The sequence below is a fragment of the Mesoplodon mirus genome (assembly GCF_964341445.2).
Source record: "Mesoplodon mirus genome assembly, chromosome: 15".
Classification (NCBI taxonomy): Eukaryota; Metazoa; Chordata; class Mammalia; order Artiodactyla; family Ziphiidae; genus Mesoplodon; species Mesoplodon mirus.
The window spans coordinates 77,938,606-77,952,653 of NC_138991.1; the positions used below are offsets into that span (position 1 = coordinate 77,938,606).

General features: G+C 41.2%; 1 protein-coding gene across 2 annotated transcripts in view; it reads left to right on the forward strand.

Annotated features, from left to right (window-relative positions):
* Positions 1-510: 510 nt before the first annotated feature.
* SPTLC3 (serine palmitoyltransferase long chain base subunit 3) overlaps positions 511-14,048 on the forward strand; it is a 133,378-nt gene continuing 119,840 nt past the window's right edge. The window contains exons 1-2 of one of the 2 annotated variants that reach the window (XM_082645295.1): positions 511-578; positions 708-881. In XM_082645295.1, coding sequence (XP_082501421.1) covers positions 774-881 — 108 coding nt within the window. In that variant the 5' untranslated portion in view covers positions 511-578; positions 708-773. Of the gene's footprint in view, positions 579-707; positions 882-1,574; positions 1,715-14,048 lie in introns of those variants that run through there. The other variant, XM_082645296.1, reaches the window with a different exon arrangement.

Sequence of the window (14,048 nt, forward strand, 5' to 3'; positions counted from 1 at the left end):
TTTTAACATAAGGTGGGTTCTGAATTGTTTTTTTGCCATTTTTGTATTATGGTAAAATATACATTACATAAAATTTACAATTTTAACCATTTTGAATTGTATAGTTCAGTGGCATTCACATGGCAATCATCACCACCATCCATCACCCCAACTTTTTCCATCTTCTCCGACAGAAACTTTTACCCATTAAACAGTAGCTTCCTATCTCTCCTCCCTGTGGCCCCTGGCAACCACTTCTGAATGTTATTTAACCACAAAAAGAAGTGTTGACTTTGACCTTGGTTTACAAACAAAAATGTAATTAGATGCAGGAGGGAGGTGAGAAGGGGATAGACGTCAGTTTGGCACTGACTGTCCTCCGTAGGAGACACGTGGGGAGTGTACAGTGGCGTGTGTGTGTGTGTGTGTGTGTGTCTTTAAAAGATTCTCCACCTCCCTGCTGGCCTCCTCGCAGTTTGCCACTGGCTTTGCAGCCTCCTGGTTGCCTCAGTCCAGGCAAGGAGCTGGCAATCTCCTTTGTAGTTTCAGGAGCAGTTCTGTTACCATGGAGGCCACATTCTGATTTGAAGAGTGTAAAGGTAATCATTTGTTTTTAGTTTCAAAGATCTTCCCAAAAGATAGGCTGTCGCTCTTCTTCTGGAAAAGCCTGATTGGTAGGATTCCTTCAAGCACTCAGTCTGAAGTGCTTTATCCCATTCCCTCACCAGCTTCAAAAGTCAAGCTTGCCAAGAGCCTCTGGAGGAAAACCTGCCGCTTCCATCAATTTCACACAAATGGTTGATCCTGGAGGTGGTGCTGTTTGCAATGGAACACTTCACAATCAGAGTGACCACTGTCACAGAAAAAACTGCACAAGGAACGGGATGGTGAAAGAAGTCCAGGTAAGAGGAGATCCCTCCCCCTTACTCTGAATGACCTGAACATTTCAATATTTGTTGTAAAGCTGTCCTAGCTGAAAGTTCTTGGCAGGAAGTGTTTTCTGTGTTTTGACTCTCACTTCAGCTAATTTCAAATGCTTGGCTACTGAAAAGTTTGGATGTGGGTTAAGGAGGGAATTTCTTCTCTGTACAAGAGAGGACACACGTAGATACAAGAGCCTTAAACCCTTAACATAAAAATATCCCTGCTAGACTTTTGTTTTCTCTCAAGCATTTTGGAGAAAACAGTTGTGAAGGCTAAAACTCTCCAGCTAAATTTCAGTCTATCAGGAAATCACAACAGACTCCATGCATCATACTTCATAGGGGAAAAAAAGAGGAAGTGAAAGTAAACGCTGCTGAGATTACGTGGAGTAGGTGGCATTTTCCCCTGGTACGTGAGGAATGCCTCTCTGATTAAAAGGGGACTTCTTTTTGGTGTTTGGTGGGGCCTTGTCATAGCTTACAGCTTGATTCGGGGCCAAAGTCTTTCTTTGAAACTTGACATCACAAGCATTCCTTTTTAAGACGCTTCAGAAAGTGCGGCTTATTGTTACAGGCTGCACACAGGAACCAAACAGACTTTGAATTGTTTTCCCATGTGATACTTTTTTGTAAAATTTTTGGCTCCTGCTCTGACAGAATGTTTGAGGGGAATGTACTGAGGAGGAGGAGGAACCCAAGAAATGTTGTCAGCTCATTCAAAGAGGGAGCCGGGTCTGCAAGCTGCTTATGAACAGGCAGGCCATCGCCAGCTTCCTATTGGATGCCCAGGCGCTCTGCTCTGAGCAGCAGGGGTGAGTTCACCTGCTTGGGAGCAGATTAGCATAACCGAACAGGCAGCTTCACTGTTGCAAAATGAGAAGCTGGGCAAGGACCCTGTGCGGGAGAAGCGGGGTCGGGGGTGGGGAGGTTGGGCAGTGAGATTGTTCTAAGATCACAGGACAGGTGGGGCTGGCTGGGGGCCAGCCCAGCATTCAGTGAAGGAAGTTTGTGTGTCCAGTGGAATGAAAGAGGTGTGTGGCGGCGGGGGGGGGGGGGGCGGGGGTCGCAACTCTGGAACCCGGGTTGTGTGTGAATAGGCTGTGGTCCCCCAGATAGGTTCCCCTCTTAACAAAAGGCATTGTCCTAGCCTTGGAATTGTCTACCTAAAACCTCATGTCTGGCCTCTCCCAGATGAGTATAATGTGAAGAGAAAATACTCAACTCTCATTCTTTGCACGAGGGCAATCATACTAATACCCACCATCTATTCGTCGCTGTATCGAATCAGACCACTACGACTCAAGACACTCTTTGCCCCTAAAATGGCTGTAACACTGGCCACTGGTCTTCTCACCCTCTGGACCATTCTGACCCTGAAGGCTCTCATTTGGGTAGAGATGCCCTCAAAGCCATTCTCTCTCTCTCTCTACTTTATCTTGGTTTTGTAACCACCTTCTAGCGTCTGAGGTTAGAGACTTAGCTAAATGGTTACAACCATTCCTAAAGACAAGAGCCAGGATCCTAAAGGTTCATTACTAAGTGCTCCTACAAGACTGTGAATATCTTTGGACACTGAAGCTTCCCTAAGAGTGGCAGGAAATATCAGGGAGGCTACTGCCTTTTCCAGTAGCTCTTTCTGAAGGAAGGACCATCCAGAACCTATTTGCTGAGATATATTTAGGTGTTACTAAGTTGAAATTGGCTCCCACTGAGAGCCTCAATTATGGCTTAAAAAGTATGTTCCAGAAAGAAGAAACCCTGCTGAGTTCTTAGTGCAGTAGGGCAGACAAAGGCCTGTTTTCCCCTCTGTGATATGGATGAAGTTGTCTTTACTATCATGATCCTTAGTCACTGGTTTTAGTCCATTTTGCTTTGAGGACTTTAAACAAACTGAATCTTTACCAAAAACCTTGAAGCTTGAACCCAGTCTTCATAGAACACTCACTCTTGGAACCCAGCCACCACACTTGAAGGAAGCCCAAGCAGCTCAAGAGAAGCCCAAGTAGAGAGAAACCAAGTATCCTTGCTGTGAGCCTAGGCAAGATGCAGCACCAGCTTGTAAACTGTGTGAGTCAGCTATCTTAGAAGTGGATCCTCCATCCCTGGAGTCTATCTGTTCCAATTATACTTCATGAAGTATACATGACTTGTCCCCACTGGGCTCTGCCCAAATTACAGATTCTTAAGCAAACAAATGATTTGGGTTTTTTTTAAAGCTGGGTTTGTTTATCAGACTTTTTATTTTTAATACCTTTATTTATTTATGGCTGCGTTGGGTCTTCATTGAGGTGCACGGGCTTTCCCGAGCTGCGGCAAGTGGGAACAACACTTCGCTGGGGTGCACGGGCCTCTCATTGAGGTGGCTGCTCTTTGTTGCAGAGCATGGGTTCTAGGCACGCGGGCTTCAGTAGTTGTGTCATGCAGGCTCAGTAGTTGTGGCTCATGGGCTCTAGAGCGCAGGCTCAGTACTTGTGGTGCACGGGCTTTGTTGCTCCGTGACATGTGGGATCTTCCCAGACCAGGGCTTGAACCCGTGTCCTCTGCATTGGCAGGTGGATTCTTAACCACTGTGCCACCAGGGAAGTCCCAAGCAAACAAATGATTGTTGTTTTAAGTATGGTGGTTGTTTGCTAAGCAACAATAAACATGTAAACACATGTATATTCTATTTCTTTAAAATGCCTAGAAAAATCATTGTACAGTCTCATTGCAACCATTTTCAGTGCTTTCATTTTGAGGAAAGAGTTTGTCTTGGCCATCAATCTTTGGCAAAGATGCCTTTCCCTAAGCTTTACACTTTTGTTGTGTTTTATTTTGTGTTTTGCATAAGGATTGTATGCTTAAGATGAGTGTCTGGCTGGTAAAACCAAATACAATGAACTCAAATATCAACTATACAAAAGCACAATCATTTGAATGTTGTCAAATCTGAAGTGTAATTATTCAATCTGAGGAGGTCTGTAACTTGTTGCCTTATCTATGAAGAAAGAGCAGGCAAAGAAGCATGTATGTGTTCTGCTTCAGATGTTTTGTTAATTAAATGAATACGTTTTAAAGTATATTTAATATCTGCTAATTATAAATTAATTTTATCCATTGGTTAAAGCTTCCTAGAAAATGATTCTCTTTAGAAACACAAGTAGAGGTAGATTGACATTAACTTAATTACTCTCAAGAAATCCACTACATTTATTTTGAAATACACTTGATTTAATCTTTCTACTAAGTATTGTCACCTTGTCTCAATTGGCCTGAACTAATGTAGTTTTACTGGAATTCTAAAGTATATCAACCTGCAAATTCATGTGAGAAGACGTGTTGCCACCATATTAGAAAGAAAGTCATTGGCCCAGTAATTCACAATTTAGATTAAACCTTTGAAAACAAACAAACAAACACTATGAACATAGCTCAGAGAAGTATTCAGAATTGTTCACCACAGTGTACTTCATCCATCACAGTCCCCTCTAAATCCTGCTCCAACCAAAAGTTTTGCCACATTGAAGATCATTTGATTACAGCAGAGGTTAAGATTACAAATGCCCAGCAGGCTGGTAAGGCCTGGTGTGGACAACAGGAAGTGGTAAGCATGGGTTTACCTGAACAAAGCTCATTGTCACCATGAGAGAAAGCAGGTCCTATGTTGACAGATCTTATGATTTTCAAAAGAAACTGGAAATCCAGATGGAGTGGGAGGGAGAGAGAATATCTGATTTTTAAGTATTGGCATCTAATCCTTCAAATTTCCAATAGTGTAGAGTTCAATGAGACATTGCTACCAGCCACAAATCTGTAATCTCTGAACTATAGGCAAATAGGATGAGAAAAATAAGAGGTCATAAATAGAGTGATTCAGGGAATTTGGATCTTCTTAATTTAGGCTTACTTTATATTTTTTAAAAGCAATAGATGTGTCTTACATCTTAATTTTCCTGAGTTGTTATATTAATACTTGATCCTGGAATATGCAAGTTTTAGGAACAATTATGACCCAACCAGTTGTACTAGATTTCTCTGACTAACGCTGATTCCAAATATTAGATGACAAAATGTCATAGAACTGATACCATTTCACTGCTCGAACTTCATCTCTCAGACTTTGTAGGAAGTGATCCACAAACCTTTTGTTAGACAATGTGCTCATATAGCTTGGTCACCATTATTATCCTCTAGATGTGGTATAACTGGGCCTTCAAAAGTTGCCCAGGAAAAGGCTATGTGTAAATTATGATTATCCTGTCAACTACAACTTATACCTGACTGTTCTTTCTCTGCCATGTGGAGCTAATCCTTTTGGAAGTCAAAAATCCTTTGAGAAACTGATAGATACTTTCTGTATTACAGAATTTTCCATGTAGAGGATTCATGTGTTCCCTGACTTTCTCAGATCCCCAGGTTAAGAACCCCAGCTCTCACACCCTGCTCAGAAAAACCAACAAATCAGCCTTTCCAGAGAAGACAGGGTAAAGGGATTCATAAATTGATCTACCAAGGAAAGAAAACCAAACATAAGCCAAAGTGACTCAGACCACAAGCCCACATGTGGTATTAATTTATTTAAAAATTTACATTAGAATTTTGTACCCCACTTTATAATACTATGTTAATAATATTTATTTTTACTATAAAACTACTTTTATATCCTCCTTGAAAACCTTGAGTATAAATGAACTCCCCAGGAAGATATTTCTTTCCTGGTGGCTTTTCATACCCCAGCACCCCTCAGGGTTTCCCAGGGAACCACTTAAGGAAGAATGATAGCAGGAAGACAAGCTTTGACATCAGCAGAATTGGGTATGAGTACTAGCTTTGCTCCCTACTAACTGTGCCACATTGGGGAAGTAGCGTCACGGCTCTGATCCATACCTCACAAGGCAACGGTGAAGATTAGATGAGAGAGTGTATGTAAGGCTCCCAGTAACTATCACATGTGTAGTAGATACTTGATAAATAGTGACTATTATCTATTAAAATCTGCCTGCATCTCTTACCCCTCTACTGCTACTGTATTGTTCAGTACAATGCCTGGCACATAATAGGTGCTCAATAAATGAGAGTCGTAAATCCTTGAATTCCCACATCCAATGGTGGCTTCATTTTACTTGGTCTGTCAGCAGCACTTGACACAAATAATTACTCCTCCTCCTTCAAGCACTTTTCTCTCTTGGCTTCCAGGTTATGACCCTCCTATATCACCAGCTGTTCCTTTACAGTGTCTATTCCTGGTTTTCCTCAACTCCTTGATCTTTGAACAATAGAGTGACTCAAGGCTCAGTCCTTGTACCTGTTCTCTTTTCTAACTGCAGATTTCTCCTGATGATCTGACCTTGTCTCATTACTATATGTACATGTATATATGTGCAGCTGTGTGTATGTGTGTGTGTATATATATATATATATATATATATATATATATATATATATATATGTCATTTCCAACTGCTTCCTTTGCTTCCTTGATCTTTCGCTTGGATGACCAAAGGCCTCTCCAACTTAACATGTCTAAAACTGAGTCCCTGATACTCCCTTCCTCTGTCCCTAGCGTGTTTCCTTTATAGTCTTTCCCATCTCAGTAAATGACAACTCTATCCTTCCAGTGGCTCAAACCAAAAACCTGGGTATCGTTCATGACTTTTTCCTTCTGTATTCAATGAGTCAGCAAATTCATGATCCTACCTTCACAGGATATCCAGAACCTGACCACTCCTCACCTCCCCACAGCACCCACTCTGGTCTCAGCCACCACTATCTCTCACCCTGATTGTTACAGGAGCCTCATGCCTTTTCCCTGTGTCCCAGTTATTCATTACAGAATGACAACCCATCCCAAAACAGAATGATATTAAACAACAAACATTTTGTTATGCTCATGGATTCCACTGGGTAGGAATCCAGAAAAGACTCAGTGGAGACAGCTCTTCCCTGTTCCATGATATCTGGGACCACAATTGGCTGGACCTAGAACAGCTGAGCCAGGAGGATTTGCCTGCAAGATGGTGTCCTCACTACCACATCCAAGCTGGGTCGGCTGAAAAAAAGGACTGTGGGCAGGATTGCCTCAGACAGCTTCTACAGCAAGGAGGGCTCTAGAGGGTTTTCTAGTAAGTGAAGAAGTCTCATGGCCTTTTGTACCCTAGCCTCAGAGGTCAGCTTCACATCCACCCTGTTGAAGCAGTCACAAACAAGCCCACCAGGTTCAAGGGGATAGGACCCTCCCAACTCTTAATGGGAAGATTATTAAAGAACTCATGGTCATATTTTTAAATTGCCATAAGCTGCTTCCACCCCTGCCATCCCATCCACTGCCACCAGCAAGACTATTCTCAACACAGCAGCCAGAATGATCCTGTTGAAATCATATCAAGATCTCACTCTTCTGCCTAAATCCTTCCCCTGGCTCCCATTCCACTCAGAGTAAAAGCTGAAATTCTTACAGTGGCCACAAGGAGCCATGGCTTGGTCCTCACTGACTCATCCCCTTTTTCCCAGGGCTCAGTGTATTCCAGCCACACTAGAGCCAGCAGTCCTGCACCCTCCCACCTCAGGACATTCCCACATCCTCTCCCATTTGCGCTTCCCAGAAATCCAGGTGCCTGCACCTCCCTCCTTTCAAGTCAAATGTTACTCACAATCCTATTAAAATTGCAACATGCTTTCTTCCTGACTCCCTTTCCTGATCCTGCTTGGTTCTTTAGTGCTTAACACCACCTACATACACACACACACACACACACACACACACTTGAATTTATTTCCTATCTATTGTCTGCCTCTGGCTCTAGAATGGGAACTCCACCCAGGCAGAGATTTCTATCTCACTGCCAAATCCCCAGAACATAGACCGGAGCCTGTACACAATAGATGCTCAATAATAGTTGTGCAATAGTTAGACCACCTGTTTTTACTAATCTAGTGTTTGTAAGAACTCGGATTTCAGTTTGTTTATTTCAATTGCCATTTGCTGTCCACAGGCCTGGTTCTTTAAAAGACTGAAAAGGCCCCACTCATATGTTACACAAGCTTCTTGCAGATTTCAAGGTGTATAACCTCTTAATAATTAATACACTGATTAATTACTAATTTATTAGTAATTTACCTAATATTAATTAAAGGTTTCCCATCCTTTGTTGGAGAACATGACTACTATTCACTGCCTTCTTTTTAAAAATCACTAAATCACTAGATTTTTGTGTGACCAGGTAGCTACGTGCTTTTATATCAATATCCAGATATTATGTATACTCTAAGTTTGGGGTCAGGGAACATGCTTTAAGGAGGTGGAACTTTTTGAAGGAGATGAAAATAGAAATTAAATATTATTGATTTATCCTGATGCTTCTACTACCTCTTAATAAGAGATGAAATATGCCTGGATTAGAAGGAAAATGACTAATACCTCAAGGTATATAGACCTGTCATCTGGTTTTAATAAAATTCTGCATTCTCAGGGTTGAATGTCCAAGAAAAATCAGAATAATCTGCTTTCCCATTCATGACCCTGTATATGAAATGATTTTTTAAATTTCATTTAACAAATTTTTCCACCACACTATATGCTAGGAACTTTCTAAATACAAACTTATTTGATTCCCACAACCTTATGACTTTAATACTATTACTATCCCTATTTTTTATATGAGGCAACTGGTCATAGAAAAGTTAAGTAAGTTTGTCTAAGATTAAACCTCTAGTTAGTGCAGACTGACCCCAGGGTCTATGTCTTTATCACTAGAAAAAAAAAGCCTTTTCCTCAAACATGTTATTGTGAATATTTGCAAACTTACAGAAAAATTAAAGAGTTCTACACTGAATACTCATATACGTACCACTTAGAAACTGCAATTAACATTTTACTATATTTGTTTCATCACGTTTGTCTGTCTATCCGTCCCTCTATCCATCCATCAAACCATATGTTTGGTGCATTTCAAAGAAAGTTGGAGAATCAATAGGCTTCACCCCTAAACTCTTCCACATGCAAATTATTAACCAGATTTCAATATTTGTCCATCCTTCTTTCTTTTTTCTTCTTTTGAGACAAAATGTGCAGATAATTCCACTCAGTGAATTTTGACCTACACTACCCTTCGATTTTTCTTGCTGGAAAAGGTTTCATTATATAGTTTTGACTGTGCAAAGATTTTATAAAACCGTGAGCTGAATCGAGTGTAAATTCATCTATTAGATGAAAGACTCAGTAGGAGGCTACCTCACTTGAGAAACTCCCTTGTTGTACACCTATAATTCTGACGGGTTCAAGAGCCATTTTCCCTTTTTGTCTGGAGTATAATCCAACTGACAGGAAGGGAACTCACTGTAGAAATTCTTAAAATTCCATACCATGCCTTGTCTTCTTACACATGGAGGAATGAGGTTCAACAAAACTAAGTGACTGTCTCAGAGGTCACACCAGTGTGAGGCACCCTCCCCCACTTTGGTCTCTTGATACCCAGACCAAGGCCCTTTCTGGAAAGGTTCATTTGTTTCTGAAACCTCCAACCTATGAAGGCAAACAGCCAGGGACTACAGTATTTGATGGCTCAGAGTGGTATCTGCTATTGCAAATTCTTTAGCTTCAATTTCAAAATTGATGATGCAAAGTTACATTTGTCTCATGGAAGATGTAAAGACTTCTCCTATTTCCCAAAATAAGAGCCACGTGGAGAAAGCTTCCTTCTTTGCCTATCTTAGAAAAGCATGTCAGAGAAATCAGTATTAATTACAGTTAATGATTGCTGCCCACCACGTATTTACGTTTTTTGAAGTATTGTTAATTCTCACCTATTGCTTTCAAATTTCACGAATAGGGACCCAAGGTTCAAAGAGGTTAGATAATCACCCACACAGGTGACCAGTAATAGGAGGATTTTCTGACCCCTAATATCACATAAATTGTTGCCAACTCCTGCTCTACTGTCCTAGTAAACTGAACCATCATATAGAGGTTGGGAGCAGGACATCCCTTTCGCACTGCCTAGGTTTGAATTTCAACTTCACATCGGTCGCTCTAAGACCTTGGACAAGCGGCTTAATCTCTGTGCCTCAGTTTCCTTATCTGGACGATGAGGATAATAGTAGTGCCTGCCCAATAGAGTCGTTGTAAGAAGTAAATATGGTGGCGCATGCATGGCTTAGAATGATTTCTTTAAAAAGCAACCAATGTTTTGCCCCTTTAACCTTCAGCATCAACTATAATGATCCTTATATCCAACGTCTCGTTGGACTCTCACAGCAATGCTGTGAAGTTTTGAGTGCTACTGACCAATTTTAGGGATGAAAAAAACAGAGCTAAGAAAAATAATGAGACCAAAGACACATGGATGATGGAGACAGAGCTGGACAAGAATCCCAGACATTTTTAACTCTAAGTTCAGGAATGTCTCAAAGGACTGGACACATAGATATTTTTCAAGCCCTTACTCAGTGCATACAACTCTGTCAACTGTTCCTTTACAAGAACAGATAGGAAGTAAAAAAAAAATCAGCACCTCTATTCTTCAGCAGATTAACTCACAGCAAGAGAAAAAGTGCTATTTTGGTTATTACACTTACTCAGAAGAGCAGATTTGGGAGTCAGTTTTAGTAATTTTTTAAAATCTGTAAGATTCTAAAAGTCTTGCAAAATGGTAGTTTCTACCTTAGATTTCCATAGCCAGGCAGCAAAGTGATTTTACATGGCACACCGGACAGCACAACTTCCTATAAATCTTTCTTTAAAAATCATTGACCTTTGTCTTTACATCCTTATGGCATGTAGCATGTGTACTCCCCAGAATTACCTTCTTCTGAGCCCTTGTACAGCCTCAACTTCATTTTCAAACACATGCCATCATGAAGGTTTGCTTCCAGACCCAGCAAGGGAGCACATGTCAATTAATTTCTTGGTTCCTTTGCTGAGCCTCCCCGAGGCAATGACATTGATGATGCGTTAAGGATTCTTAGGTCTTGCAACATGGCATGTTTCCCAGTCACCTACTCTGATAGTCTGAAAGAAACTAGGTTCCAGGTTGTCTCAAACACTGGAATAATCATGGAAGAAATTATCTCAGATCTCAGAGAAGCATGTTATCTCATTTTCTAGATCTTAGTGACACATTTCTCACTTAATAGAATAGAGAACAGAACTGAGGCACACTTGCCCATATCTCAAAATGTCCAATCCAGGGCAAGACTCACACCTGTCCACTGCCAGTTTCTAGAGCCTCTACACAATACTGCTTTTCATAATACAGAATCCAAAACAAACCCCGAAGGAGCCCTTGGCAATAACAGCTTTTGCCAAACCATGCAAATAACTTAGGGGTACTTGGGAAAATCTCACAACCGACGTAAGTTTTGATGGATTGGTTTGTAAGGTTATGCAAAAGGGGCCGGCATTTTGTCTATGAGGCTGTGCCTCCCATCGGTCAGTTCTTTGCAAAACCACTGAATCAGGTGTCTACAGACTAAGATAGAGAAGTTCTCCACATAGTGACCTGGGAAAATGATACAATGGCTGAGATAAATAAGTCACGAATGTCAGTTTTCTTCTTTAAGTGTAATATCAATCTTTATACCAATCAGATGACTCATGCCTTGCACCCAGCCATTACTTAGGGCTCATAAATTATGATGGCTAAAAAATAATGCCTGGAATTTTTAAATGGTTGATTCAGCAGTACAGGTAAAAATTAGTCAAGGCTAGCACTGCTCTGGGAGAAGTTACTTTTTTTTCAACATTATATGCCACATAAGAAAAGTTAATCAGATAATTATAGCGGTGACCATGGATGTTATCAAATTTTTTGGAAGCAAGGAAGCAAATTGTTATGTTGTCATACTCTTGGGGAATTGGTTGTTTGGAGACATTATGCTTACTTTCCCAAGAAGCAAAACGTTTTCATGGAAAATCAAATATGCTCTGCCTTCCATGAACACCAAAGATTCCAGCCAAAAAAACTGTATACATTCAGCTAAGCATCATCTCGTTAAGGACATTCTGTCTTCAAAGGCAAAAGATGAGCCAGGTTATAGGTTGAAGATGAACCTAGGCTGCTCTTGATGTGCATAAGTTGTGAGTGGTTTTATTGGGTGACAGGCAGAGGAGAGAAGGAGGCAAGGAGAATAGGTCTGTACAGCCATGAGCCAAACCCTGATAAACACACAGGGAAGGAAGAAAAATGGAATCTTCGGCAACTTTCTCCCTTTCTGGGTCGGGGGGTTTTCTGCTTCTTCAGGTTGTTGAATGGCAGGCACTCCTTGGTCCATGTTCAGGGAATGAGAAGTTTGGTTGGGGTCCAGAGATGGTAGTTCAGCATCATCAAGGTGCAAGAAGAAATTGTTTCAATTTGATTCAAAGAGAAAAACCATTGTTTCTAATCCAAGTTCAGTCCCTTGAGCTCAGCCAACCACATTTTGTGTGCTTCCAGAGCCCCACCCTTTTTTTTAACTCACCTATGAGTCATCAGCTGCCTGGCACGGGAAGGAAATGCTACAGTACACACCTCACTTCCATGGCACGTCTCTGGTGTTGGTTCATTCTCATGCAGCTCAGGAAACACTTTCCTTTTCATTTTTGGTCATAGGTTCAAAAGTTCAGGATCAATGGAATGAGTATGTTTCATCAAATATTCTTCTGCAAGGGATACAAGAGAAACTTTATTTTATTTTATATTGGAGTATAGTTGATTAAAATGGTATGTTAGTTTCAGGTGTACAGCAAAGTGATTCAGTTATACATATACTTGTATCTATTCTTTTTCAAATTCTATTCCCACTTAGGTTATTACAGAATATTGAGCAGAGTTCCCTGTGCTATACAGTAGGTCCTTGTTGGTTATCTATTTTAAATATAGCAGTGTGTATATGTCAATCCAAACTCCCAATCTATCCCTGTACCTCCTATCCTTTTCCCCCGGTAACCATAAGTTCATTCTCTAAGTCTGTGAGTCTCTGTTTTGCAAATAAGTTCATTTGTATAATCTTTCTTAAGATTCTTCATATAAGAGATATCATATGATATTTATCTTTCTCAAAATTACCGACCATACAACCATGAATCACTGTGAATCATTGGTATGTTGGGGCTCCCTGAAGACCCATTCACATGCATGGCTTTGCAGGGGGCCTTTTGAAAACACGTATCAGATCAGGTTTTTAGGCCAGCATTTGCTTACAGCTCGTCAATGGCTTCCCTTGTCAGGATCAAGGCTGTGGTCCTAAGCTCAGTTTACGAGCTTGGCACAACCTCCCCGCTGATTCATCCATTGATTCATCAAAGATTTATTGGATACCTACTTTGTATCAGATGCCCTTCTAAGCCCTGGAGTACTAATGATGGACAAAGTGGATGGAGTTCCCCTTTTAGAACTGACCTACAGCCATGCCTGCCCCCTCACTACCCCTGCCAGCCCACCACCCTACCCCCTTCCCTCCCCACAGTTCTTCGGGGTCTTCCTCCTGCTGGGAACACTGCACCTCATCAACTCCTACTGACTATTCAGATCTTATTTTAAGCATCATCTTCTTTAGGGAGGCCTTTCTCTTTTCCTGGACTAGGTCACATCCCATCCTATCCACTCCATAGGTCCCTGACTTATTCTTCATTTCCCTTTTTGTAAGTATTTGCTCTGGTCTGTATTTCCATCTAGACCAGGGGCTGGCAAACTTTCTCTGTAATGGGCCAGACAGTAAATATTTTCAGTTCTTTGGGACACGAAGTCCCTGTCACAGTTACTCAACTCTGCTTTTGCAGTGTGAAAGCAGCCATGGACAACAATAAACAAATGGGTGTCACTGTGTTCCAATAAAACTTTATTTTGAAAGAAAATAGAAAAAGCAAGGGGTAGGCCAGATCTGGCTTGTGGGCCATAATTTGCAGACCTCAGAACAACAGAACCTGCTGTGATGATGGAAATACTGTGTGACTGTCCCACCCAGTAAGGTAGCCACCAGCCACGTGTGGTTGTCCAACATTTGAAATGTGGCTCATGCAACTGAGAACCTAAATCTCTAAATGTATTTAACTTGAATGATTTAAGTTTGAATGTAAGGAGCCACATGTGGCTAATGATTATTGTATTGGACGGTTCACATATAGACCATGAGTGTCATGAGGTCAGTCAGGGGTTCTGTCCTTCCTGGTCACTACTGTGTCACCTGGACAGA